Genomic DNA, 27,886 nt, shown 5'->3' with positions numbered 1-27,886 from the left:
AATGAATTTTAACACATGTAATAAGTGGTATGTGATACAAATTCTTATAATTTTATTAAATACCACCTATTCAGTACATAATATTAGATCTTCAATACGGACAAAAAATGAAATTTATAACCTGCAATAAGTGGCATGTTCCGAGCCGTCAGCAGAGATATGGCATGGAATGACATTAGTAGACGAATAAGTTTGAGTGGCGTCTTTAAAAGTAGGAAAGATCACAATATGAAGATAAAGTTGGAATTCAAGAGGACAAATTGGGGGAAATATTCATTTATAGAAAGAAGAGTTAGGGATTGGAATAACTTACCAAGGGAGATGTTCAATAAATTTCCAATTTCTTTGAAATCTTTTAAGAAAAGGCTAGGAAAACAACAGATAGGGAATCTGCCACCTGGGCGACTTTCCTAAATGCAGATCAGTATTGACTAACTGATTGAACACTATCGTATGCCTTTGTTAGTTCTATGAATGTCATAACCAGATCCTCTCCATATTCCCAATTCTTTTCATTAATTACCTCATGCTGAAGATTGGATCCACTGTGTATCTTCCCACTTCTAAAGCCATACTGTTCCTCTTGCAACTCACCTTTTACCTTTCTTCTCATTCTCCTCTCTAATATCTTTTACAGGATTTTTGCCACTACTGTAGTGATAAGAGTGTGATTCTTCTATAGTTATCACTAGAGCCTGGATTGTACGCAATATAAAAATGAGAAATATGTACATAAATACACTGACTTACAGAGCAAATGCAACACCAAGAAGGAGTGGTCAGAACTTTATGCCAATTGCAGGGTAGACTGACGTCACTGAGGTATGCTCATGATGTGAAATGCGCCGCTGTGCTGCGCACGTAGCGAACGATAAATGGGACACGGCGTTGGCGAATGGCCCACTTCGTACCGTGATTTCTCAGCCGACAGTCATTGTAGAACGTGTTGTCGTGTGCCACAGGACACGTGCATAGCTAAGAATGCCAGGCCGCCATCAACGGAGGCATTTCCAGCAGACAGACGACTTTGCGAGGGGTATGGTGATCGGGCTGAGAAGGGCAGGTTGGTCGCTTCGTCAAATCGCAGCCGATACCCATAGGGATGTGTCCACGGTGCAGCGCCTGTGGCGAAGATGGTTGGCGCAGGGACATGTGGCACGTGCGAGGGGTCCAGGCGCAGCCCGAGTGACGTCAGCACGCGAGGATCGGCGCATCCGCCGCCAAGCGGTGGCAGCCCCGCACGCCACGTCAACCGCCATTCTTCAGCATGTGCAAGACACCCTGGCTGTTCCAATATCGACCAGAACAATTTCCCGTCAATTGGTTGAAGGAGGCCTGCACTCCCGGCGTCCGCTCAGAAGACTACCATTGACTCCACAGCATAGACGTGCACGCCTGGCATGGTGCCGGGCTAGAGCGATTTGGATGAGGGAATGGCGGAACGTCGTGTTCTCCGATGAGTCACGCTTCTGTTCTGTCAGTGATAGTCACCGCAGACGAGTGTGGCGTCAGTGTGGAGAAAGGTTAAATCCGGCAGTAACTGTGGAGCGCCCTACCGCTAGACAGCACGGCATCATGGTTTGGGGCGCTATTGCGTATGATTCCACGTCACCTCTAGTGCGTATTCAAGGCACGTTAAATGCCCACCGCTACGTGCAGCATGTGCTGCGGCCGGTGGCACTCCCGTACCTTCAGGGGCTGCCCAATGCTCTGTTTCAGCAGGATAATGCCCGCCCACACACTGCTCGCATCTCCCAACAGGCTCTACGAGGTGTGCAGATGCTTCCGTGGCCAGCGTACTCTCCGGATCTCTCACCAATCGAACACATGTGGGATCTCATTGGACGCCGTTTGCAAACTCTGCCTCAGCCTCGTACGGACGACCAACTGTGGCAAATGGTTGACAGAGAATGGAGAACCATCCCTCAGGACACCATCCGCACTCTTATTGACTCTGTACCTCGACGTGTTTCTGCGTGCATCGCCGCTCGCGGTGGTCCTACATCCTACTGAGTCGATGCCGTGCGCATTGTGTAACCTGCATATCGGTTGGAAATAAACATCAATTATTCGTCCGTGCCGTCTCTGTTTTTTCCCCAACTTACATCCCTTTCGAACCACTCCTTCTTGGTGTTGCATTTGCTCTGTCAGTCAGTGTATGTAGCTAAAAATTACAATATATGAAGTTAAATATGTAGTAAATAAAAAATATGTAACTTAAATATCTGAGCTTTATTGGATGTGCCCGCCCCGTGGTGTAGGGGTAGCGTGCCTGCCTCTTACCCGGAGGCCTCGGGTTCGATTCCCGGCCAGGTCAGGGATTTTTACCTGTACCTGAGGGCTGGTTCGAGGTCCACTCAGCGTACGTGATTAGATTTGAGGAGCTATCTATGGAGAGATAGCGGCCCCGGTCTAGAAAGCCAAGAATGACGGCCGAGAGGATTTGTCGTGCTGACCACACAACACCTCGTAATCTGCAGGCCTCCGGGCTGTAGTGCCATGGGGTTTGGTTTGGTTTTATTTGATGTATTCTTGTGCACAGAAACGGTAACAAAACCGAAAAAAGTTTAAAGTGCAGACATTATTTCATTGCTGTTCAGGAAAAGGTCATATCTCATAATGCCCCTCCTATCCATTATTTTCCTTAAGACTGGTCTCGCCTCCCAGCCACATATGGATGTGCAGTCCATGGTAACAATTTTCGTTTGTGTTCATTTTCGTATGTTAATGTGTAATGGAAAATGAACCTTAAGTACATTATACTGTAGGAGTGCATATATAAGTCATGCAAACATACATTCCTAAAGTGTGGCACAGTAAAGTTCATTTCCCTTTGCACATAAGCATACGAAAATGAACACGAGCATCGTTCAGATCAACTGCACATTCATATGTGGCTGGGAGGCATGGCCAATCTTAAGGAAGAGTTTTGGGAGATACAACCTTTTGCCCAAACAGCGACGTTTTAACCTCTAATTTTCATTTGGAGAGGCAATTAATAAATAAATATTTTTCCAAATTTTCTGCGGTCATCGAATGCCTTCTGTCTGTTAGGACGTCCTTGTATATAACTTTCATCTTCACATGAAGTCACTGGTGTGTATTTCAAATGAGGAATGGGACTGGTAGATACGTTCCCATTTTCAGGGAGCTGCACAGACTCACCGATAAGTACAGTATTTGACATACATTCAAAGAAATAATTGTATCCTGGGTTCTTTTTCAATACATCATTTCATTTTAGTGAAACACACTCACTGATTGCTCGAGGAACACAACTCAATTTACTGATTGCATCTTCCACTATAGACATGGAGGGGCTATCCAGAAGTTTCCAGATTTGTAATGCTGTTCTGAATCCAACTAAAATGGCTTGTGATGTATGCAATCGACGAAGCCACCTTCGAATATTGAAAAGCACCCATACACTCATGCACAGACGCTGCATTTTCAGGAGGAAATGTTTCCACCACTGATTTCCCTGCTTCAAAAGTTTCATTAAAGGATTTCACAGCTTCTATCCACGCTCCCCATTTGGTAATAACACTCTATGAAGTTAAGGCACATCTGGTAACAATTTCTTGTAGCACTGCACACAATAGGGAGATTGGCAGAAAACGTTTCTTGTTGCTGATACTAAAACTTTCACTTCAGGAAACTGTTCCCTTATGGTCTCAACCACTCAATGTAATCCATGTTGCCAAACATGTTAAGTGGACCACATTGGGATAAAACAAAGACAACGCAACCGCAGCATTTAGCATATAGGATACAGCATCTGAGCAGAGCACAAACACTTCTTCTTCATTAATCCCTAGCACTTTAAGCCCATTGTTGATGAATCGCAAAATTGCAGCATGATTTGTCTGTTCCAGTGGTTTGCAGCAAAATTAACCCTTTGGGGTCCAATTTAACATTAGGCAAGTATGGGAAGGAAAAACTCACATAAGTAAAAAGGTGAATATTTACATTAAAAATATGAACTGAAAATTTATTCATTATCAGGCAAATTAACCACATTATCAGGGATATGTTTTCAAACTATTGTACTTCCGGAAGTATTTGTTCAGGTGTAGTCCTGGGTTCACTGGAGAGGTCTCACAAAAGAAGGATATCTCCTTTCTGCCTCGTTTCGTTTCCTTGTCGGAACACACGGCACAGTCCTTGGTTATTTTGTCCTCATGAGCATTTATGATGTGTAGCTTCCCGTTCAGTCGAAATTCTTCATCACAGCTGCTCCGTAGGCCGTGTTTATGGGCATTTTTGTTCCTAACGTCCCCAATAAACCCCGTGATAACTTGGTGTCTGAAAGTCTTGTGATTTACCTGAGGCTTACTGTATATTCTGCATTTTGTTGCATATTATATAGGTGAAAACTGTTCACCAAAGCTACCTCCAGCACCCAGAAGTACAACTTCCTCCACCACTTCAGGATTTTCACTACATAAACGTAGGGTGAGCAGTAGTGATCAGGACGATCGACCCCTCCCACCCGCTACATTACTGCTTTCTTGACTATCTTCCACCTCAATTTCCTCTTCCTCCTCACTCGAATTATCATTCTCAGATTCAGGAATACTAATCTCACTACCAGAATCCATGAACATCTCATCGTCAATATCGCCACTATCACATAACTGTTCGTAAATATCGCTAGATTCCATACCACGGCTGGTGGACGCCAATGAATGTAAACACAGCAGTGACAGTGAGGAACTATCTCCTAAGAAAATACAATTCAGCTTAAAGAAATTATTAGCTGATTGTAGCAGGTAACAGAGAAATGCCACAGTTGTATACTGCGTACAGCTCAGCGCCATTTCTGCTCCAGCAAACGAAATATATAAGCTTAAAGTTATGTCCGACTAGAACTGACATACGACCGGAACTGAAAATTAACAATGTTGGACTGAGCCCGACTTTGGGCTCCAAAGTGTTAAGTAAGACTTACGTGGAGCCTCTGGATTCAATTTACTTTCTAGGGCATTTGCAATGAAATGACCAAAGTCATCAGTCGATTCGTCAATCACAACCCATACGTATGAATCGCCAAGTTCAGCTCTAATCGTTCCCAAAGTGTCAATGCAGCAGGAGTTCAAATTGTTTTTCCAGAGTATTGATTCATCCGGAATACTTAAGTTGCAATATTTGCGTAGGAATCATTGAAACTTTGGCACTCCAATTTTATACCATGGTATGTCTGCAGCAGCCAATGCCATGCACAAATCTCTATTAAATTCACTGATAGAAGAAGAAGAAGAAGAAGAAGAAGAAGAAGAAGATTTCAGCGCTCCTTGTGTAAGAAGAACTTGTTTCTTCGATGGAGCACATTTTATATTTCTTATATGAAGATCAATTTTTAAATGCTGTTCTAATTGTGACTTCATGGAGCACCGAATACGTTTGTCACACACCCTGCATAGCACGATTTTACCATTACTCATCAAGAAGGTTAAGCCAATCCTTTAACTTTGATGCTAGTTTGGATGGGACTGGTACCATAGAGATTCGCTAACTATGACTCAGAATGTGGTTTGAGCAAGTGTTTACTTTCTCAGGTTGTTTTTGCCAAGCAGTCATCCCAGCCGCAGGGTAACTTTCAATTTGTGTCTTTCTCCGTAGTAGCAGAGACATGTCATTGACCCACCCTTCACACTGTATTGTTTCTTCTTAAGTGATGTACAAACCATCAACATAGTTAAGGGATGCGATCCTTTTCTTTTTTTGCAATCTGCTTTATGTGGCACCGACACAGATAGGTCTTATGGCAACGATGGGACAGGAAGGAAAGGCCTAGGAAAAGGAAGGAAGTAGCCGTGTCCTAAAGTAAGGTACAGCCCCAGCATTTGCCTGGTGTGTAAACGGGAAACCACGGAACCATCTTCAGGTCTGCCGACAGTGGGATTCGAACCCATTATCTCCCGGATGCGAGCTCAAAGCTGCGTACCCCTAACCGCATGGCCAATTCGCCCGGTTGACAGAATACTAGACTTTATATTATTCAATTATATTTAGATGTTAGGGACGTACAGGCTTCTTAAACTACTTTCAAGTGTTTAATTAAACACTTAGATCTATGTAATACTAGTGACAAAAGAGTGTGTTTTCTTTGAAATGCGAAATATCCTTCAAAATATTTAAAACTAGCTGATGTACCTGTGCTTCACTACGGGATTCTCAGAAAGACTGTCTTTGTGGTTTTCCTCACTACAGTTAACTTAGGCCATTGCAAAAGCATCAGTAGGAATGTAAGGATTAAAAAGCAATGTTATCATATGAAATACTCGCTCAAATGAAAAACCGCACTTTTTCTCACTTTTAACGAACAGTACTACGGTGCCGATCTAACAGTCCAAAGTTCCTGAGCTGGTATGACCAGGCCGCAGAGAGCCGTGAACACTCCTCTGCCATTGTTCCGTTAAATATACACACTGTTCATTCCAATCAGTGCCTCAGGGTAGGGATTGAACAGCTCGAATGCTATGATGAGCCAGTTTGTTACGTACCAGTGGTATCAGAAAATTTATGAAGCAGAGGAATGGCATGCTTAAGAAGAAAGTTATTTAACTCCCCAGCTACTTCCCGCCAATATTCAGACAGGCTGTTATACTCGGTATGACCGGGCGAGTTCGCCATGCGGTTAGGGGTGCGCAGCTGTGAGTTTGCATCCAGGAGGTAGTGCGTGTGAAAACCACTGTCGACAGCCCTGAAGATGGTTTTCCGTGGTCTCCCATTTTCACACTAGGCAAATACTGGGGCTGTACTATAATTAACACCAGGGCCCTTCCTTTCAACTCCTAGCCCTTTGCTATCCCATCGACGCCCTAATACCTACCAGCATCGGTGCGACGTAAAGCAGATTTAAAAAAAAAATACTCGGTATACAACAGTAATCCCATCTATCAGGCATGACTGGCAACAGAAGACACAAAGCACATTACAACAAACAATGGTCAACGTAATGTTATTGTTGTTCAATGTTATGAGCTTTCTGTATTGTAGTCCTTCACATTTACTTTTCTTTCAACTTTGTGATAATAGGGCGTCATAAAAATTATCTCTAGCGTAGACTGTAGTTCCTTAATCCCCGACTTTACATAACGATTTTCATTAAATTCTGTTTACCCATTTTCTCATGACTTGGCGCTGATATGGACTTAACAACAAAAACCAAATTCATGAATATCTCTGTTATCATAACCGGTACGGTAAAATGTATAAGACATAAATGATTGGAAATTTAATACGAAATAACCTTAGTAATGTAGCATTTGTCGATAAGACCACATTAACACAAAAATTTGAGAATTAAATTTTAGACCTTTCGCTAAAGTACCATAACACTCAGCATTAATAAAATTATTTATGGCCTAGATTGTAGTGACTTACCTTCCGACTTTGCATATCGATTTTCAATACGATAGGACCACTTATAACATAAAAAATTGAAAATTTGAATTTAAGCCTTCCCCTAAACTAGCATTTCTTTCAGCGTGGACAAGATTATTTATGACCTAGATTGTAGCGACTTATTCCCGAACACTACATACTGATTTTCATTAAATTATCTTCAGACGTTTTCTCGTGATGCGTGTTCATACATACATACATACATACAGACAGACAGACAGAAATTACATAAAATTAAAAAGTGCATTTACTTGTTACTATGGACACGACCGATACAGAATTAGCACATTTTATAAATTATGAGCAATGTAAAGACAAATCTCTTATTTTATATGTAGAGGTATGGAATATTTAGGTAGCAGGTAAGGACCCTCTCCAGAGGTAGCCCTGCCCAGGGATTGGCGCCCCTGCCTATGTGAGTCCCAGAGCATACTGACCCGGTGTGTAACATACGGTAAGGGTCTCAGCTCAGGGTTACGAGTGAAGCCCTCAACGGGATCTACAGCAGAGAAGATGGACCTCTGAATGGTGGAGATTGCGGAAGAGGCAGCCCAGTACTCAGGGAATAATATGAGTACGCTTGGCATCAGCAGCATCTGTTTCCCATGTTAGGGGCGGCTGCTAGGGCGTCTGTTCCCCATGTAAGGGGCGGCCTAAATAATTATAGTAAATTTGTTTACTAGTTCGCATACGATGATAAACAACGATGCAGATGTCACTAACCCAGGGGGGTATCCAATCTCCCGTCACCAATGGTGGCGCATTCAGGCCTTCGGATTCTGGGGAGCCTGAACTCATTGTGCGGGGAAAGTAGGAGTTGCCCAATATCACCAATTTATTGAGACCCAAAACTGTCACACACTTTGGAACCATCAATATTCAAACCCTCTGTAAGACCGGAAAACTCAAGCAATTGACCGACATCCAGCATAAGCGCAAAATTGCAATAACAGCAGTCCAAGAAACCCAAGTTACTGATGATGTGGCTTTTGAGTCAGAAGGTTATAGAGTAATTAAGGGGAAACCAGTGTCCAAGAACGCACGTGGATCCAGCGTTTTTGGTACAACCTTTTTAGTACGACGTGATATAATGGATTCTGTCATCGGATTTACATCAGCTAGCGAACGCATCTCCGTGTTATCTCTAAGATGTGGCAACAACGGATACTCTATTGTAAATGCACACGCTCCAGTGAATGATGACAATAAGAAGAACCCTGAAAAGGTCCGAAGTTTCTGGCAGATGCTAGAAGACGAGATCGCTAAGACCCCCGGTCATCATGTCAAAATCCTCGTAGGTGACTTCAACGCTCAGCTGGGAAAAGAACGACAGTACCAAGATATACTGGGGCCTTACACAGCACATAGACGAACAAACACCAACGGCAAGCGCTTAACTGAACTGTGTAGATTATATCAGTCGAAGATCATGTCCACAGTTTTCCACAGATAGGCAAAATATCAGACCACCTGGCAGTCACCGAACGCAGCTATAGGATCATTTTAGATCGATCATGTAGCAATCAGTGTAAAATGCAGCAAAGAGATCATGCTTGGTGATAGTTTCTTTACAAATGTATGTGTGTGCTTATATATAGGCCTAGTGCTTGGCCACAGGAAAAATTCTGAATCGGTTTTAAGGTAAGAAACCACAACCAATACTACCCTAGTACTTTATTTTAAGTAAGTGGCGTAAGGTATCATCACTGGGTGATTTAAATTTTGAATACTGTATTCCAAAGTTATTTTAAATATGCCCAACTCAGTAGTGTAACGGTTAGCACGGTTAGCTACCCTCTTATGGTTCCATATTGACTTTAAATATCTAGTATAAAGTCCACCTGTTAAATAAACACTTGCCATTTGTTAAATGGTCTGTCTAAAAAGCTTGTTAAAGCTTAAATTCTTTGAGAATTCTATCTTAGATAGTTAGCTACCCTCCTTGGAGGCCCAGGTTCGACTCCTAGTAATGCCACAGATTTCAGAATGGCACGAGGGCTGGTATGAGCTTAAATTTTATGTGTGGCTCACCCCCATTGGGGGTGTGCCTGAAAAGAGCTGCACCACCTTTCGGTAAGGATATGAGTTTAGTTATCCCTAAGACTTGGAATTTAGAATGTTGTTCTGCATAAGGAAGTTTCAAAACAACTAGCTTTTCATTCTCTCAATATTGTTCACCAAAATTATGGAACAGCTGCTAAGTTTAGGGAGTTGGTTATATCGGTTAATCCATAAAATCAAGGAAATTAATAAATTTTTAGGGAATCAGTTTGGCCATTGATAAGTAGTCTGCCAGGCTGAGTGGCTCAGACAGTTGAGGCGATTGCCTTCTGACCCCAACCTGGTAGGTTCGATCCTCGCTCATTTCAAGGTGCTCAAATACATCAGCTTCATAACGGTAGATTTACTGGCACATAAAAGAACTCCTGCTAAATAAATTCTGGCAATTCGGCATCTCCAGAAACCGAACAGGTAGTTTAGTGGGATGTAAAGCCAATAACATTATTATTATTATTATTATTATTATTATTATTATTATTATTATTATTATTATTATTATTATTATTATAAGTAGTCTTATGTGATATGCATGCTTACAAGGCAAGGACTGACTCGTGATGTGATATGATGACATGAAGATTCAGGGGGAAAAAAAAAAGTAGTCAACTTTTTGTCGTAATCGAGTTAGCGATGATATACTGGGCACCGGCAAAGCTTAACTGAGTCTACTACATTTCCAACTTCAGTTGTTCAAAGCATATGATTTTGTAACGTTTTATTTATCTAGTAATATTTTGAAATTAAAATGTTGTTATCTTGAGTTCTGAAGGAATTGACTAATTTGTCTTTTTCTCCTGACCCTTCATATGACTCATGAAGGAATGTAAATTATTACCTCGGTTGAAAAAAGAGGCCTGCTCGGCAGACAGGGAGTTGCTCTCTGGAAGGGCAACCTTACTGTTCGTTGTACAGTGGCAGTGGATCTGTGCACTCGCCCAAGCCAGGTCTTTGAATGTATCACTGCAACAAATTATAGACAGCACTGAATATACCATATCTTTCTTTATTAAACAGTAAAATGTAACGGTAAAATTTTTCAGTCAGTCAAACACTAATTATAACCTATAACAATATAATATACCTGTAAAACAAGAAGAAACGGATAAAGAATGGCATGTTTTGTTCCTGAAAGAACATAATCAGATTCTATCAAATCACATGTTTTACTTTTTTTTTAATTGATGAAAACTGTTTAGGAATGTAGAAACATTCATGTTTAAATTCTGATCATACCGTTTAATACGTGAAAGTTAGAACTCATCTTAATGAAGTGCAGCAGCAGTAAGTCCTCTCTCCTTGCTAATCCAACAAAGAGTGCGAGTGTAATGCTCCATCACTAGTGTGAGGCCAGCTGGCTAGTTTGTCGGTAACTCTCTGTTACATAAAGTGATGACACCGAGTACTTTGAATTGTACCTTTAGTTTTATTATTATTGTATTTTTTTTTTAAATGTGTGATTTGATAGAAATGCTGTGACTTGATAGAATCTGATGATGATCTTTTAAGAACAAAACATGTCATTCTTTGTTTAATAGTGTGTTTTTTAAAGGCATGCTATGGTGTTATAAGTGATATAATTTAGTTTCCATATGTTGTGTCAAGGACCGATAATTAATTAATTGATCAAAACTATAACCTTAACATACTTATGTAAAATAGGGTCTAAACAAACAAACAAACAAACAAACAAACAAACAAACAAATAAATAAATAAATAAATAAATAAATAAATAAATAAATAAATAAATAGGCTGAAAAACTCCAAAGTTTGCTTCATCACTGAAAATTATGACTTCCCTCTAAACAAAACAGGCTGTAAAGTTTTTAAGTACAGGTAAGTTATGGTTATGACTATATATTTTTAAAAATACTGTAACCCACACTTTCCTTTCCTTTTCTTTGCTCCTAAATTGAATCCTTTGAAATGAATTTAAAACTTGCATTTATAAATCACTAGCTGTAATACTCATCATTAACAGAAAAATTACTAGCATCCACACGATTACCATTTTTTTCGATGCCACAACTTGTTTCTGAGATTCTATGGCACATAGGTGAACATGCAGCTGTCAGCAGCTGTTCATGTATTACTTCTTCGTAGTTCTGTGTGGCACTTTTCAGTTTCATCTATATTGTTGCTCTTGATTTGTTCTCTTCTTTCCAGCATAAAAACCAAGAACAGTATCAGGTTAATATTCAATAAGTAGACTGCAGACGAATGGACAAAGCATTTAAAAGTTGCCAGGATGAGTTCCATAGCAACTCTCCATAGAAATATTTACTGGTTCCTGGACTTAAACTTTCCTAGGACTAAATATAACTTAAAAGCTTTTCAGACTGTAGAACACAAAGTTCAATATAAATATTACACTATAACATAGGTGTAAAAACATAATGTACTATTAAACAAGGAATAAAAATGCAAACTATTAAACAAAGAATGACATGTTTTATTCTTAAAAGAACTACATCAGATTCTAGATTCTATCAAGTCACAATATTTGGAAACATTTATGTTTATTTCTGTCCAAAAACCAGGAATGTGAAATATAGAACTTATCTTAATGAAGTCTTGCTTTGTCTCCACTCCAGAATACAACGTGAGGTGTTTTAAAAACCGTTGCTCACAAATGAATTTCATACAACTGGCACTGGTATTTCCCTTCTTTTTCACTTGAACAGTAAAAGGTAAAGAACAAAAAATTTTGTAAATAATGAAATGAAAACGTACAGCCTGTTTTCCAGTCTTTGACCGGGTCAGGGATGTAATGAATGAACCTGATATAGGCTATTATTACAATGGGGTCGCCACTCCCAAGGTGATATTAATGACTGATAAATGCTATGAAATGATAATGGCGAGTCTTGCTGGAATGAAAGATGACAGGGAAAACCGGAGTACCCGAAGAAAAACCTGTCCCGCTTCCGCTTTGTCCAGCACAAATCTCACATGGAGTGACTGGGATTTGAACCACGGTATCCAGCGGTGAGAGGCCGACGCGCTGCCGTCTGAGCCACGGAGGCTCTTTGTAAATAATGCTCTAAACAAATTCTGTCAAGAGCAATATTTTCTGTAAAACCATCAGTAAAAGATATACATTGATTTTTATATTTAAGGGTCTTAAAGAAGACCCCTCTAGTGCTTCATATTTTTTTGAACAAATTGTAGCTAAGATCCTACTTGCCTTCATCCTAAACTAAAAAACCAAGTTTCATAATAATCCACCAATCCATTCTCCCATGACACTGTAACAGACAGACAGACAGACAGACAGACAGACAGACATACATACATACATAAAATATTAAACTGAGCCCGACAACGGCTATTACTCGTCCTGTCTGGTATAAAAGCCAAGCAAAAAGCTACCATTCAAAATGTATGGACAGAAATACAATTTCATATACATTCTGTAATAATTTGATGACTACTGATAAATAAAATCATGAATAATAATATATAAATAAAATTACTCAAAAACTTAATAAAATTAATAAGCATAATTAACCGAAATGTCCGTAGTATGGGCGCCAGAGTTCACCAGAATGGATCCCTCGAATTTAGATAAGAGCATGATAAACTTTATATCCCAGGGCGTGTACATAATGCTGCGTACTGGTACATCTGCTGCAGGCCTTACCTAACCTCCTGAAAACGACTAATTAGGTAGGAACTGCACCTAGGTTTATCAATAACACTGATTCTAAAATAGCTAACTATATTCTGAACAAATTCCGTGCATGAGCACCTCATCAACATACAACATTATACATATAATACACACATAAAATATTGCTGGAAGACTCCATATTTACAACAACAACAATAATGAAAACCGTGGGAAAACGAAAGTGAGAACTAAGCTACCATTTGTAGATGTACATGTATGAAGATAAACACCCTTCACTGTCTCTATATCAATTCGATTCACCAATTCTCATAATCGGCAGTTATCACATCACACAGATACTGTACCTTGTACTACTGTGTTCACATATTTTAACACTTGTTGTAAAGATATATACACACGTCTGTCGATCCTCAACATATAAATTTATGGAAAGTCTGAGATAGCTTTCACCAACATATACTGCTAGGCCGCCACAAGTGCTACAATACTTAATGCGCAAGCACTCTCCACAATCAGCCACTTTCCACAAACATAACTAGACTACGCTCCACGAACGTTTGAAGTCCAGTCCATTGCAGCCGTGTCACTCCAGTACCGTGTATCAGCACTACTTCCTTCTCGTACAGTGTGTCAGTTGTAGTTGTAGTTATCTTCCTTCTCGTTCCTTTACCATCACCTTTACAATCACCCTTACACTGTTCCTTACAATCTCTTCTAATGTCCTGGTTGCCGCCGTATCATCAACCTTTATAGACATCAACATCCCCCTCCTCTCAGATGATACGTCTGGATTGGTGCTTGCCAGCCAATCATGAGTGATCTCTAGTCAAGACCAAGCCCTGAACTACTCCTTTCTCCCAAGAGATAAACAAACACTCGGGAGTTTTACATGAATCACCAAATTTTCCCTGGTACAACAACAAGCTTATCTCATCAGGCTGGGATATATACATGAGTAATGGAATTTCCTGACACAAGTACATCACAACAGACACTGGGGCAGCCATATGACTCATTCACATTACCAGAGTTATTAAAGCAATGTTTTCCCACTCATGCAAAACATATTACTCATACCTACATATGTGGATATCTTCCAGCTTACCAATATAAATGGCAAAATATACAAATGAAATACTGATAATAATAATAATAATAATAATAATAATAATAATAAATCAAATACTGACAATAATATCTCTAACTTCTACATATAATTCGGGGGTGTGATATATGTACTATCACAATTCACTGGCAAAAAAACCAAAAACTTATGTATTTCCGACCACATTTAATACCGGAGCTTCTCCAATCCTTGTATGAATAAAATATTATGACATTATGACAAAATGGCAATGTGTCGTAAGTTATTTAGCCCGTCTGAGAAGTTTCAGCACAATAATTGGGAAACTTTAATGATCATGACAATATCACCACCAATATTGCCATTTCCTGCCTTTGGACAAGAATAAGCACAAACATCTGTATTAAAGTTACATGCTGTGAATTCTCATGCCACATATTTATGTGGATAGGCCATTCTTGCCGGGCTGAGTGAATAAGACAATTGAGACGCTGACCTTCTGACCCCAACTTGGCAGGTTCTATCCTGGCTCAGTCCGGTAGTATTTGAAGGGTCTCAAATACGTCAGCCTTGTGTCGGTAGATTTACTGGCACATAATAGAACTCCTGTGCAGTAAATTCCACCACCTCGGCATCTCCGAAAACCGTAAGAGTACTTAGTGCTACGTGAAGCCAATAACATTAATTCTGGGCCACTCTCCACAAGAGGGCAGATTTTGATAGAAGTTTTTCAAATTTTAAATATGTTTAGTTTTACTTGATATTATTTTCTAGTGTTACATTTCATTATGCAAACATGGATGAGGTAGTTATCCCAAAAGATGGCAAGTGCAAATACTTAGGTGTGAGATTTGAAAGTAATTTGAACTGGAAGGGTCATATTGATGACATTGTTGGGAAAGCATACAGATCGTTACATGTCATAATGAGGCTACTTAAAGGATGCAACAAAGAATTAAAAGAAAAACGTTACTTGAGTATGATTCGTCCATTATTGGAATATGCAAACAGTGTTTGGGATCCTCACCAAGAATACCTAATAAAAGAAATAGAGAGTGTGCAGAGGAAAGCAGGAAGATTTGTAACAGGGGATTTCAGGAGAAAGAGTAGTGTATCAGAAATGTTAAAGGAACTTGGGTGGGAAACTTTAAGTAAGAGAAGGGAGAAAACTAGACTTATAGGATTATATAGAGCCTATACAGAAGAAGAAGAAGCATGGGGAGATATCCGTGAGAGGCTTCAGTTGCAAAATAATTATATCGGCAGGACTGACCACAAATATAAAATTAGAAGGAATTTTAGCAGAAGCGATTGGGGTAAATTTTCATTCACTGGGAAGGGTGTGAAGGAGTGGAACAGTTTACCAGGGGTAGTGTTTGATACTTTTCCAAAATCTGTACAGATATTCAAGAAGAGAATAAACAGCAACAGAGAAAATAAATGAAGTGTTAGAGGGCATTCGACCAGTGCAGGTTATTGTAAATTAAAAAAATGTGTGTGAATAAATTAATTCCATCCCCTGGTCTAAGGAGTTTGGACAGCCAAAGTAGGGGACTGATACGGTAGCTGTGAAGGCCCTTCAGGAACTCTGAAAAGTGGTGGCAAAAGGGGGCTCTGGTTAAGACGCAGCAGGTCGTTATGCTACTTAGGATCCAGAACGGGTAAAAAAAAAAAAGTAAATAAATAAATGCAATGTAAATATTAATCTTATACCAGTTGTATAGTATCATTTGAAGTAATTCCACATACTGTATATCAGTTGACTATATTTGTAAGTAGTACAGGAGATATTATAAGTAGAATTTTGTAAACAATATAAATTTATTAAGGATGAGCTGTGTGTTTAATAGAAAACATTGTTAGCGTAAATTGTATAATATTGTATTATAGGAAAATTTTCTTCTCTTGTTAATTTAATATTAAGTGCTTGACGATAATGTATTTTAGTGTACCATTTGCCACCGAGGTAGACACCTCATTTGCAAATAAAGAGATTTTGATTTGATTTGAAGTAGTATATGTGAAGTTTATATCTTATGACTACTTAAGTAGGCCTACTGGTACCAATCACTGATCAGTACAGTTTTGTATATAAAAGTGGTATGTTCACAGATGTAAGAAAATAATCACAGAGATGAGAAAATGATTGCACACAGTGGAGCATCTGTTGCTGTATGAATGCTATCTTACACCTAACCTAACCATTGTAAAACCTTCAACTATTTTGTTTAATTTATTTTAATTATCTTTTATTAAATGCTAAGTAAGTCGAACATGTGATTTCCCTGTAAATATGTAGGATAAATCTGTATAACCTCAACTATGTACGGTATTGTATATTTATATAACTTCAAAATCCATTGACTAACATATGATTTCCCGGTAAATGTAAATTCGTATAAACCCAAAATCTGTGCAGTTCAAAACTGTAATATCCGTATAATCCACTATCATTCTGATATACATGGAGACTTCTGCAAGCTGACCATAATGTTTTATTATCCAGAGAAGTGTAGAAACTACAGGAAGTATGTCGAAGAGAATTATGTTCAAAGTATTCATGCAATATCTTCAGATCTGATGTTAATGAAGCATCAGCTTCGGGGAAACTTTAATCCTGGGCTATCAAGGCAATATCAGCATAAATAAATTTCTCGGACTTGGTATTTGGAAGATCGTATGTGTACAAATTAAAAAGTACTGGAGCCAGCACAGAGCCCTGTGGGAGCCAATTATTTATTTTGTGCACCCTACTTGTAGATTTTTCTGAAAACACTTGAAAATATCTATTGCTCAGCATATTGCCTATTAGAGTGGTTAGTTTCCAACAAGGGATGCTTATCAACTTCTTCTCAAAGTCATTTTCGATACGAGTTGCTACTGCTAGCACCTGTTCCTCACATCCTCTTCCTGGTCTAAATCCAGCTTGTTCTATGGGGATAACTTTGTTGATGGCTGAGAAGGTTGTGTTGTGGATCAGTCTCTGTAGTAGCTTGAATGTGACACTAAGGAGTTTTCAACTTTTGAAGGGTCTTTGTTTGGTTTTACTATAGCAATGATCTTGGTTTTCTTGAATAGTGGAGGCAGATGACCTGTTTCTACAATGTTGGAAAAGAAGGTGTTCAACCATCTGACAGTAGCTGGACCACAGTGTAACAGAAATTCGGGGTAAATGCCATCAACACCTGCTGCCTTTCCAGGTTTCATGCACTTCATAGCTTCTATAGCCTCTTTCAGTTTAAATGGGGCAGAGAACTCAGATGATTGTGGAGCTGACCTTTTCCTTTTATTCAATTGATGTCTGACTTCTCTTATGATACGTTTTTCCTTTCTTGATTTGGAGGTAGTGATCAGGTGTTTGGCCATATCATCTAAGTTTATGTTACATTTTTGCCTGATGGTATTTTTTGCTGTATCCAGCTTCCGGATTAGACCTGGCCTTTCTTCTGGAGTGAGTATGGTCCAAGGACTCTACGGTTTCTTGCCATTTATTTTGTCTGTTTCCATTTAGTGACTGTAGGACAAAGGCAGTTGCAGGATCACCACTGTCTTCATATTCCTTGAGAAGCTTTTCGCTGTCTTCATTCCAGCCAGAGATATACTCTTTGCGGTAACCTCTTGGTACGCATCATTTTGCTGCACATTTTAGTATACTAATAAATCTGCTGTCGTTGTTGAAAGTGGATTTTATCCATCTTATATTGGAGTCAGTCTCCTTTGAAAATTCTGTCCAATTTGCTTTCTTGAAGTTCCATTGTGGTCTCGGGTAGGAGAGGATACGAATGTTATGCAGAAAGTTTTTAGCCGTGCATAAACCGTAATTCTGAGGAAAATGGGATTATTTTCATTTGAAAGAGCAATGTTTTTTGACCTTGGAACATGAGCGCGCAACCCCTCCTAGCGGTAGATCCTCCACAGTGAGGGAAGAAAGCACAGGCAGTGCTGAGTCAGACACGGTGCAAGGTGGATCTGTCTCGCTGCGATTTTCGAGCAATGATTTTTTATGATCATAAAAAGGAATTAAGTGCCGAAGAATGCCATTCTTCTTTGCTGCGCGCTTTTGGTGAGGCTGCCCCTTCTAGAGCCACAGTTGGAAATTGGTTTCGCGAGTTTTCAAGGGGTCGGTAGTCAATTGAAGATGAACCTCGTCCCGGTCGGCCAGCAACAGCTGTGACTCAAGAAAACATTGATGCTGTGAGGGAAATGATCTAAGCAGATCCACATCTTACATTTTGTGACATTGAAGGGACCTTAAATATTGGGTCAACAGCAGCACAGACCATCGTTCACGATTATTTAGGCCTTACCAAAGGATGTGCCTGTTGGGTGCTACATTCCCTGACAGGAAGCCAAAAGGAGGAGAGAGTGGACTGGTGTCATTTCATGCTAGAAATATTAAATGGAGGGCAGTCCGAAGACACCTACAATATCGTCACAGGTGATGAAACATGGGTCTACCATTATGACCCTGAAACGAAGAGACAGTCTTCTGTGCAGTGCTTTCCAGAGGAGGAACCACCCACAAACATTCGAAGAAGTCGGAGCTCCGGAAAGAAGATGTGGCAACTTTTCCTTTTTACGATAATGGGGCATCTCACCTTTGTGACCATGGACACACGTCGTACAGTCAATGCTGAATGGTATGTGAATGACAGTCTTCCCAAAGTCCTCACCACTTCGAGGTCACAGCACCCAAAGTCCAAGAGTGGGCAACTTCTGCTACATCACGACAATGCATCTGCACACAGTGCTGCCAGAACAATGTAATTTTTGGAAAGGGAAAAAGTGCGAGTGTTACCTCATCCCCCCTATGCACTTAACCTGGCCCCATGTGACTTCTTTCTGTTCCCTAAGACCAAGGAAAAAATACATGGGCAGCGGTTTTCGTCAGATGAAGAGGCCATTGCAGCGTACGAGAGTGCACTAAGTGACATCCCGAAAGAAGCTTGGACTGAAACGTTTTCTAAGTGGTTTCAGAGAATGGAAAATGTATACGTGCTAATGGAGAGAATTTTGAAAAGTTGCAATTGTTGCTTTGCAAATAAAAATTTTTTCTCACACTCTGATAAAAACTTTTGGGCATAGCCACCGTAATGGGTATGAACAGACCTGTCTGGAGAATTACTGGCTGGTGCTGGCTGTGAGGGAACCTGGCTAGCACTGTGCAATGTACAGCAGTGGGAAAGTTTGGAGACTGTGTAATGAAGCACAGGTCAGGTATATAGCCATGATTCCATCATGCAGAGATAAAATTTGCCTTATCTTTAGCATCATAAACAAGTTTGAGGTATTCTGTATCCATCCAGTCAACAAGTTTCCATCCATTTTCATCACACTCCTGATATCCCCACAGAGTAGGGTACAACCTGTGACAATAAAGTTAGCTGAAGGAAGTCAGAACGGTCGATCGGGCAACACTGGCGACATGCAATGCTGCACCTGCGTACCAGCAAGTTTTGACCACCTGCTCCCAACCTTGTTCAGTTGAGCATCGTGTGTGTGCCGAGTAAGATCTCTTTGACACAGTGCGTGTATAGTGTGTTAGTGCTTGACTGCGAACAGGAACATGAACAACCAAAAGATCATCTACACCTTTGTTTTAAGCTTGGCAAGACACCAAAAGAAACGCATGAGATGCTGGTACGTGTTTATGAAGATCAAGCACTGTCCTGGAAGTGTGTGTACGAGTGGTTTGCCCGTTTTTGAGGAGGCTGGGAAAGTGTTTCTGAGAACCCAGGTAGCGGACGAGCAGCGAGCGCCGTCAGTGAAGAAAACATTGACAAAGTGAGGACATTAATCATGAAAGATCGGCGATTAACTGTGCGCATGATAGCGGATGAACATCAGATTAACTGTGAATCTATGCGACAAATCGTTACCCAGAAGTTAGGGAAGAGGAAAACGGGTTCTCGTCTTGTGCCACATCACTTGACTTATGATCAGAAGCAGGCACGTTTAGAGGAATTTGTCGTAATGGCGGATGCGACACCAAAGTCCTTGAACTGTAATAGTCACTGACGATGAAACCTGGTGTCACAGGTACGACCATGAAATGAAACGGCACAGCATTGAATGGCATTCTCCGGGATCCCCTCGCCGGAAAAAGGTCAGAGCCAAAAAGTCACACATCAAAATGATGCTCATCAGCTTTTTCGATAGTCAAGGCATTATCCACAAGGAATTTCTACCTGAGGGAACGATGCTGAATGCTGCATGGTACACTGGACTTTTGACCCGTTTAATGAAATTTCTATACAGGGCACGTCCCCAGTATGCACAACAAGCTTCGTGGTTTTTTGTTCATGACAATGCTCGCCCAACACAGCCAACATAGTCAAACTGTTCAAGGCAAAAAGGGGGGTGGTGCAACTTGAACATCCCCCATATTCGCCAGATCTCAATCCTCCAGACCTTTTCCTATTCCCACGAATCAAACTCACTTTGAAAGGAAAGAGATCTGACGATATTCCTGACATCCAACGAAACATGACGAGGCTTTTGAACACCATCCCAAAGGAAGCTCCTTGCAAAGATTCCAGGACATGTATCGCCGATCTCAGCAATGCACAGTTATGGGAGGGGACTATTTCGAAGGGCAGTAAGGTCACTGTCGTGCATTGTTAATCTAATGTTGATAGTACAGGACTATTCACCAAACGTTATTGTTACAGGTTGTATATACGCTATTAGTTGCTGATAGGAGAAATATCTTCCGTTTTATCTGCCATTGGGAATGAAGTCCTCTTCCACCATCTAAACTGCTGACATTTTCTCCTTTCCAGTGAATTTATTTCTCATTTTCTACACAAAGGCTTCACCTGGCCTTCAGAGGGAGGACCACACCTTTTGGTTACCCCTTTAGGTAACAAGTTTTGTAATGGCAGCTTGACCCTCAGCCAGACAGTCACAGTAGTACATAGTTAAAAATGTACACGCAGCTGACCTCCACCGTGGGTGTGCCAGGAAAGAGCTGACCACCTCGTGTTAAGAACGTAAATTTTCATTTAGCTGCAAGTTTTAATTGGAAGGTTCTGAAAGCAAAACCAAAATCTCTAGAAACATAATAGTATAACTCCACGGGATGTTAGAGTTACGACTGGGCAGCCCTCATAACTGACAGATTACATACACACACGCTGCAGTCAAGCGCGCGTCCCACAACTCGCTCGAGTATCTGGAACTGTTTAGGAATGTCGAGCTGCTGCTAAGTAACTGCTATCATACAGCACATTCAAGGTTCGACTTTGGAAATTTCCAGTTGAACCTCACAGTTAATTTTTGGAACGGAGCTTCCTATACGACGTAGATGATTTTAGCAAAATTTCAAGGTAGGTTTCGATATGAGTTAATTGATACTTCCCTTGTTAGAGGTTTCTAGACCAAACATTGAAGAGTACAACAGTCCGCAATGAGGGTATACGTATGAAGGCTTAAACAAATGGGTGATATTTACTAGAATGGTCAACAGCCCCGTGCATTCAATGCCGTAGTGTCCATAAAGGTGAGAGCATTTGTCATTAATATGGACTACGATCAGGAAGGAATCAGCTGTGTCCTATGAGATAGTTTCATTTCTGGCATTCATCTGGAGCAAAAGTTAAACACTATCAAATCACTTCTAAAAAAACACTTGTTTTTTTCTTTTTTCTCTTTTCCATGGTGTTTCTCTTCTCTCCCGAGTTACGTAAAGTTGAAGAGAAAACCTTCAAACTAGCCTGAAATTTACGACAGAGGACACAATAAAACCCACACTGAACAGACAGGAGTTTTAGCACAAACATCTAAAGCACAGAAGTAATTACAGTCATTTAATTTCAAAGAAAAAACTGCCACCAAAACAAACAAAGTTAAAGATGAAATATCTGTGTATTCATAAAAAAGACTTTCCTTTCCACAAATGGAACATCACCCTAAGCATGAACAAAAGTTCTGGAGCACAAATAGCCATGGCAGATAAACTCTTCAGAAGATAAAACTTACTGGCAAGGTTGCAAAGGAGAGGTCAAGAATCCATCATGGCCCAGCCTGCATGACAGCATAACATGCTCCAGAATGCTGTCAACTTAGGAGCAGCTCGTGACAAGCCCAATGGTTTGGTTTGAATAGATTACTGGCTAGTGACAAGACCAATGGTCTGGGGACAAGCAAAAAGGGTCTACGGTTATAAGCCCCAGGTTTCTTGTATAACCTGCACAGTATTGACTAGTGACAAGATCTTTGGTCCAGAGGGGTTAGAACATAGGCTAGGGACAAGCACATAAGGTCAGCACATTCTATATTCAACAGTGGACAAAACTCCAATTAATGAATATTGACATATCTTAGAAGTGAAGCTTCCACGGTGTGAAGAATTATTTAATTTATTTTCCGGGTTGAACCGTGTTGTACTTGTACGCATATCACGTACAGTTTGCCGACGTTTCGAATACATTGCAGTATTCATTGTCAAGGCGACTGAAATACCCCTACTCGATCCGAGGTAATCAGTCTCCCAGGCAGAGTTACACTACTAGAGTGGCCTTGATCTTGGCCTTTTATATCCTAGCCTATCTGGCTGGCGTAAGCCCTGGCTGTCTCGCGAGGCTTCTGGAAAGTTTATGTCACAGCCAGGTAGCGGGGGCTTGCCCGCGCTGTTATGTAATGGGGTTGCGGCCCGTGTGTTTATGTTGTGGTCTGTATGTCTTAAACTATGAATGATGGGCATCCAAGAATTACTGATTTTGTATCCTTCTTCTAAATTAATGTTATTCGGATGTTTCTTGATTTCGATAGCCTCGCGGATTTTTCTTTCCAGATTCCAAGGGATAGCTGCTAGGATCTTGGAATCTGGAAAGAAAAATCCGCGAGGCTATCGAAATCAAGAAACATCCGAATAACATTAATTTAGAAGAAGGATACAAAATCAGTAATTCTTGGATGCCCATCATTCATAGTTTAAGACATACAGACCACAACATAAACACACGGGCCGCAACCCCATTACATAACAGCGCGGGCAAGCCCCCGCTACCTGGCTGTGACATAAACTTTCCAGAAGCCTCGCGAGACAGCCAGGGCTTACGCCAGCCAGATAGGCTAGGATATAAAAGGCCAAGATCAAGGCCACTCTAGTAGTGTAACTCTGCCTGGGAGACTGATTACCTCGGATCGAGTAGGGGTATTTCAGTCGCCTTGACAATGAATACTGCAATGTATTCGAAACGTCGGCAAACTGTACGTGATATGCGTACAAGTACAACACGGTTCAACCCGGAAAATAAATTAAATAATGAATATTGACTTACCCACTATGAGGGAGGAGGTATACAATGTGCTCAAGCTAGAAGAAATTTGACCAACGCCTGTTTCCCAGTAACCACAAGGCTATGAAATGTGTACAAAATTTATTGGGGAAACGTTCCTCTCCAAAAATGTACCCTTCATGGCCCATGAAAAAATTAATTGAATTCCCCACACTTAAACTTCCAAATCTCTGCAACATATTCCACAATTCGATTGCTTAATTAACCCGTGACTAACTAAAATTTCAGTGAATTTCACTTGCTGCGTACTTAATAAATTGACGTCAAGGATACTGCAACTGCATTTGGCACACGCATGACATATCATTTTCCAACTTTGAGTGTTTCATTATTTTCAAGGAATGTGGCAACTGGGGACCATATATGAGGTGAACTCTATCAGAGACAATAGTAAACTGCCCTCCAGCCAATAGGAACACAGAAAATGGTTGTATTTCACAGATTAACAGAGTCTCATTTTTAATTTTTCAGTGGCAAAAGATAGGTTAGTGATCCAAAATGATGCAGCTTGGGCAACGTCACTAATAACAAACAAGCGCTGCCAACCTTGGGGAATAAAGAGGAGAAAATTAACCACTGGACTGGGTATATTAGGTTCATTCCAACACGAATAAGTGACCACCCAACACATGCGCAGTTGAGTGACAGCGTTTCAACAACCACCAAACCGATCCCAGACTGAACCACGTACTCACACTGTGCTTTCCAACACACCTCAAAATGCATTCACAGAATGTCACAACACGTCCACGGCCTGTGGCATTTACCAGTAGTATGAGATATGCACAACAGAATAAATGCATGAGAGAGGAATCTCACTGGATAGACCCCAACCATTTCCACTCTTGTTCTTCTCACAAATTATTTACATTGCCGTTACATCTATTATGATATTTGTGAACTGCGGAGTAATAAAAATGTAAAACGATGATGATTTTCTTGAATCTTTATCTAGGGAAGATGAGTTGGATATGCATTTAGCACTGCCTAAGAACAGAAATGAAAATTATTTATGTCAGTTTTATTGTTTCTTCCAGAATTCCTATGGTTTGAATCGTGCCATTCTGATTTCACTCCAAACTCAATAGTGATTTTTATAGTTTTTTTTTTCTTTTCTTTTTCTAATGGTAGGAAAATCAGGAAGACACAGGGTCACGGCTATACACAAGTTAATTAGTAATTTAAAACTTGCAATACTGGTAGATTAAAACAGAAACCTAATAACCGAAACATACTTCCCAGGAGGAACAGTACCGCAGTACGACGATGAAAATTTTTTCTATCATTTCCGAGTTTGTCGCGGTGTAAATGAAAAATTTCACACCAGTTCCAAAAAGCTGACAAACATAAAAAGCACTATGGACAGTACAGAAAAATTTCTGAAATTTACCAGGATACTGTCAAGTTAAAGAAGTATCCGACTCCTTGGCGCAATGGATAGCGTTGAGGCCTTCGGTTCAGAGGGTCCCAGGTTCGATTCCCGGCCGGGTCGGGGATTTTAATCGCCTTTGATTAATTCTTCTAGCCAGGGGACTGGGTATTTGTGTTTGTCCCAACACTTTCCCCTTCATATTCATACAACACACCACACTACCAACCACCACAAAAATATGTAGTAGTGATTACATCCATCCATATAGGGTTGGCGTCAGAAAGGGCAACCCGCCGTAAAAGCAGGGCAAAATACACATGTGCAACACAGTTCGCACCCGCGACCCCACAGGTTGTGGGAAAACCGGTAGAATAAGGAAAAAGAACCGTCAAGTAAAAGAAGTCCTGCCTGACAAAAATTCAGTACCTCGGCGTCTCTGAAAACCAAAAAAAAGTACTTTGTGGTATTCAAAAACAATAGCATTACTATTTATTTTGCTAATAATAATAAAATTTACTCATTGGATTCCACGTGATTTTAGGGACGGATGTAATTTATTGTATTGCAATTCAGTACCAGTATTAGTAATGTAAACTGTGCATTTATTCCCCTTAGTCATTAAAAATAAGAACGATCTGCAATCATCCTCTATCTTCTCTTTTTTTTAAGAATTTTCTTTACGTTGCACCTACAGAGAGAGTACTTATGGCAACAATGGGATAGTAATGGGCAAGGAGTGGGAAGGAAGCGGTCGTAGCCTTAATTAAATTAGACCTCCAGCATTTGCCTCGTGTGAAAATGGGAAACCATGGAAAACCACCTTCGGGCTGCCGACAGTGGGGTTCAAACCCACCATCTCCCAGATGCAAGCTCACAGTGTCGCTCCCCTAACTGCATGGCCAACTCACCCGGTGGAATAGTCTTCTGTTTTGGATTTCAGGTTCTAAATTTTCTGCGGTACATTGGTCACCAAACAACCAGAGTTCGAGATAACTCAGACAGGTTTGATATAACCATAAGTTCGCTGTACTGGGTAATCAAGAGAGTGGTATTATTTTTGAGTAATTTATGCTTTCCATTCTTTCCCTCGACAAAACTACAAACAACAGAACAGCGCAAGATGTTGGGATATACATGTGAAATGCCTTGTTTACACATCAGATAGCTGTCCACGAAGTGTTCCAACACGACCCAGTTTGGGACCAGCCCCAGACCAATCCCAAACCAGCGCAGGCGCAGGAGATGATGCATGAATCCGTTGGTAAACGTCAGCAACCTGAGCGTTGGAACGAACCTATTAGCATATTGGTGTGGATTGCTTAGGATATAATCTCGTCAAAACCACTACTTTAGATAGCTTACGATATGGTCATGCCAAGAACACTGCACAAGGCCACCCACAGCCTTCTAGCATCATGAGACGAGACCAAAGGTCTGGACAAAACCACTGGTCTGTAGTAACATCGTGGATAGTGCACTCACATCCTCCACACACCATGACAATTTCCAAATTTGCAGTTCTCTTATTTTTACCAAATATGACAGCCCAGTGCCCGGCCATAGTGAGCCCTATCGGAGAAAATATGAAACTAGGCCGGCCAATGACACAGTCTTACGATTTTTTTTAATGCTATTTGTTCGGGGCGTCGACCTATGAAGATCTTTTGCCCCTACTTCCACCACATGTGAGGAACCTGCGTGTGTTATGTAAATGGCAGAACTGTAAAGTGGTGAATGTGAGGAAAGCAACGTTAAGGACGACACAAACACCCAGTCTCCAGGCCAGGGATATTAATAATTTACAATTAAAAGCCCCTGGACCGCGGGGTTGAACGTCTTAGTTTTTACTCTTCTATGGACAGGACGACAGACTCCCTGGGAAGTAAAAAAGAAAGATATCTCTTCCTACTACTCACGTACAGTATTGCTGAAAATCAGTTTTATATGTCTCTTCTCTTTCCTAAATATTCCCACCAGGTATGGAAGTGCCACCAATATTTCTATATACATAAGAATACTTCACAGGGTGGATTGGTGGGTCCCTGGCAAATATAAACATACATAAACATACAAACCTGCCAGTAAAGTACTACGCTCCAGAACATAGGGATAGAATTCAACTACATTTAGCTAATGTCCAAAGGTGCAGTTGATGATGCAAAAGATATGAAAACAGTACAAACCAATTTTTCTCACATATACTGTCCAGTGGTTTTCTAAAAAATAAATTTGAGGCTATGCGCTGCAATCTACTATACGTTAAACGGTGTCACTTAATACTAAGTGGAAGTTACCAGATTGCAGATTGAAATTTCAGTCAATCTATGTATCAAGATATGAAAAAATTACCGTACGTGAAATAGTGCCATATAATAAAACTCACTGTTGGACAATAACACGGGTTAATATTAGCTCATTAAATAACATGCGATAATAAAATGATTATAATTCACCCACCTGTTGCTCTGAGATCGCATGTGGAATGGAATAGGCGGGTTTGAAAAGCTAATAATGCATTCCACAGTCTGGCCAGCAAAATAAACCGGACTCCTGACAAGTTTCGCCGTAACTTCGATCATGATGAATACTACAATTGTAAAAACTACGAACCAAAACCATATAATTAATACAACACTTAAGTAGAATATCCAACTCAATGTTACAATCCAACGACTTATTCACAACAATCCACCAGTTATACACACCAAAACTCCCTCGTCTGCTCTGTTCTGTTCGTGAAGTTGATTTGGGCTCGTTATTTCACCCAGACACAATACTGTATTATATTTGTACTAGTTCTAAACGCGCACACAATTCCAATAAATTAGTACACCAATGCAGTTTACAATGTTTGCTGAGTACGAACTTTACGAAGTACTTGAAGATTGAGGGAAGTAGACCATGCAGCGGACTCACAAAAGGGGTTCAAAGTACTTGAAGTAGTTCAGGAAAAGACGTATCACTAGACAACTGAGAGTGAGGAAATACGTATACAAGACGAGGAGATATAGGAAAAGCACAGGGA

The 27,886-nt window shown here is 40.4% G+C and overlaps 1 protein-coding gene across 1 annotated transcript in view; it reads right to left on the bottom strand.

Annotated features, from left to right (window-relative positions):
• LOC136862699 (RAB6A-GEF complex partner protein 2) overlaps window positions 1-27,495 on the bottom strand; it is a 205,858-nt gene extending 178,363 nt beyond the window's left edge. The window contains exons 1-2 of the mRNA XM_067138904.2: window positions 27,319-27,495; window positions 10,307-10,431 (exon numbers count right to left, since the gene is read on the bottom strand). Of these exons, the coding sequence (XP_066995005.2) occupies window positions 10,307-10,431; window positions 27,319-27,440 (247 nt within the window). The 5' untranslated portion in view covers window positions 27,441-27,495. The remainder of the gene's footprint in view (window positions 1-10,306; window positions 10,432-27,318) is intronic.
• Between the last annotated feature and the right edge of the window lie 391 nt (window positions 27,496-27,886).

The sequence above is a fragment of the Anabrus simplex genome, chromosome 2, assembly GCF_040414725.1.
Source record: "Anabrus simplex isolate iqAnaSimp1 chromosome 2, ASM4041472v1, whole genome shotgun sequence".
NCBI classification, from domain to species: domain Eukaryota; kingdom Metazoa; phylum Arthropoda; class Insecta; order Orthoptera; family Tettigoniidae; genus Anabrus; species Anabrus simplex.
The sequence above is the reverse complement of the archived record's forward strand: the minus strand, read 5'-3'. Positions and strand labels throughout refer to the sequence as shown.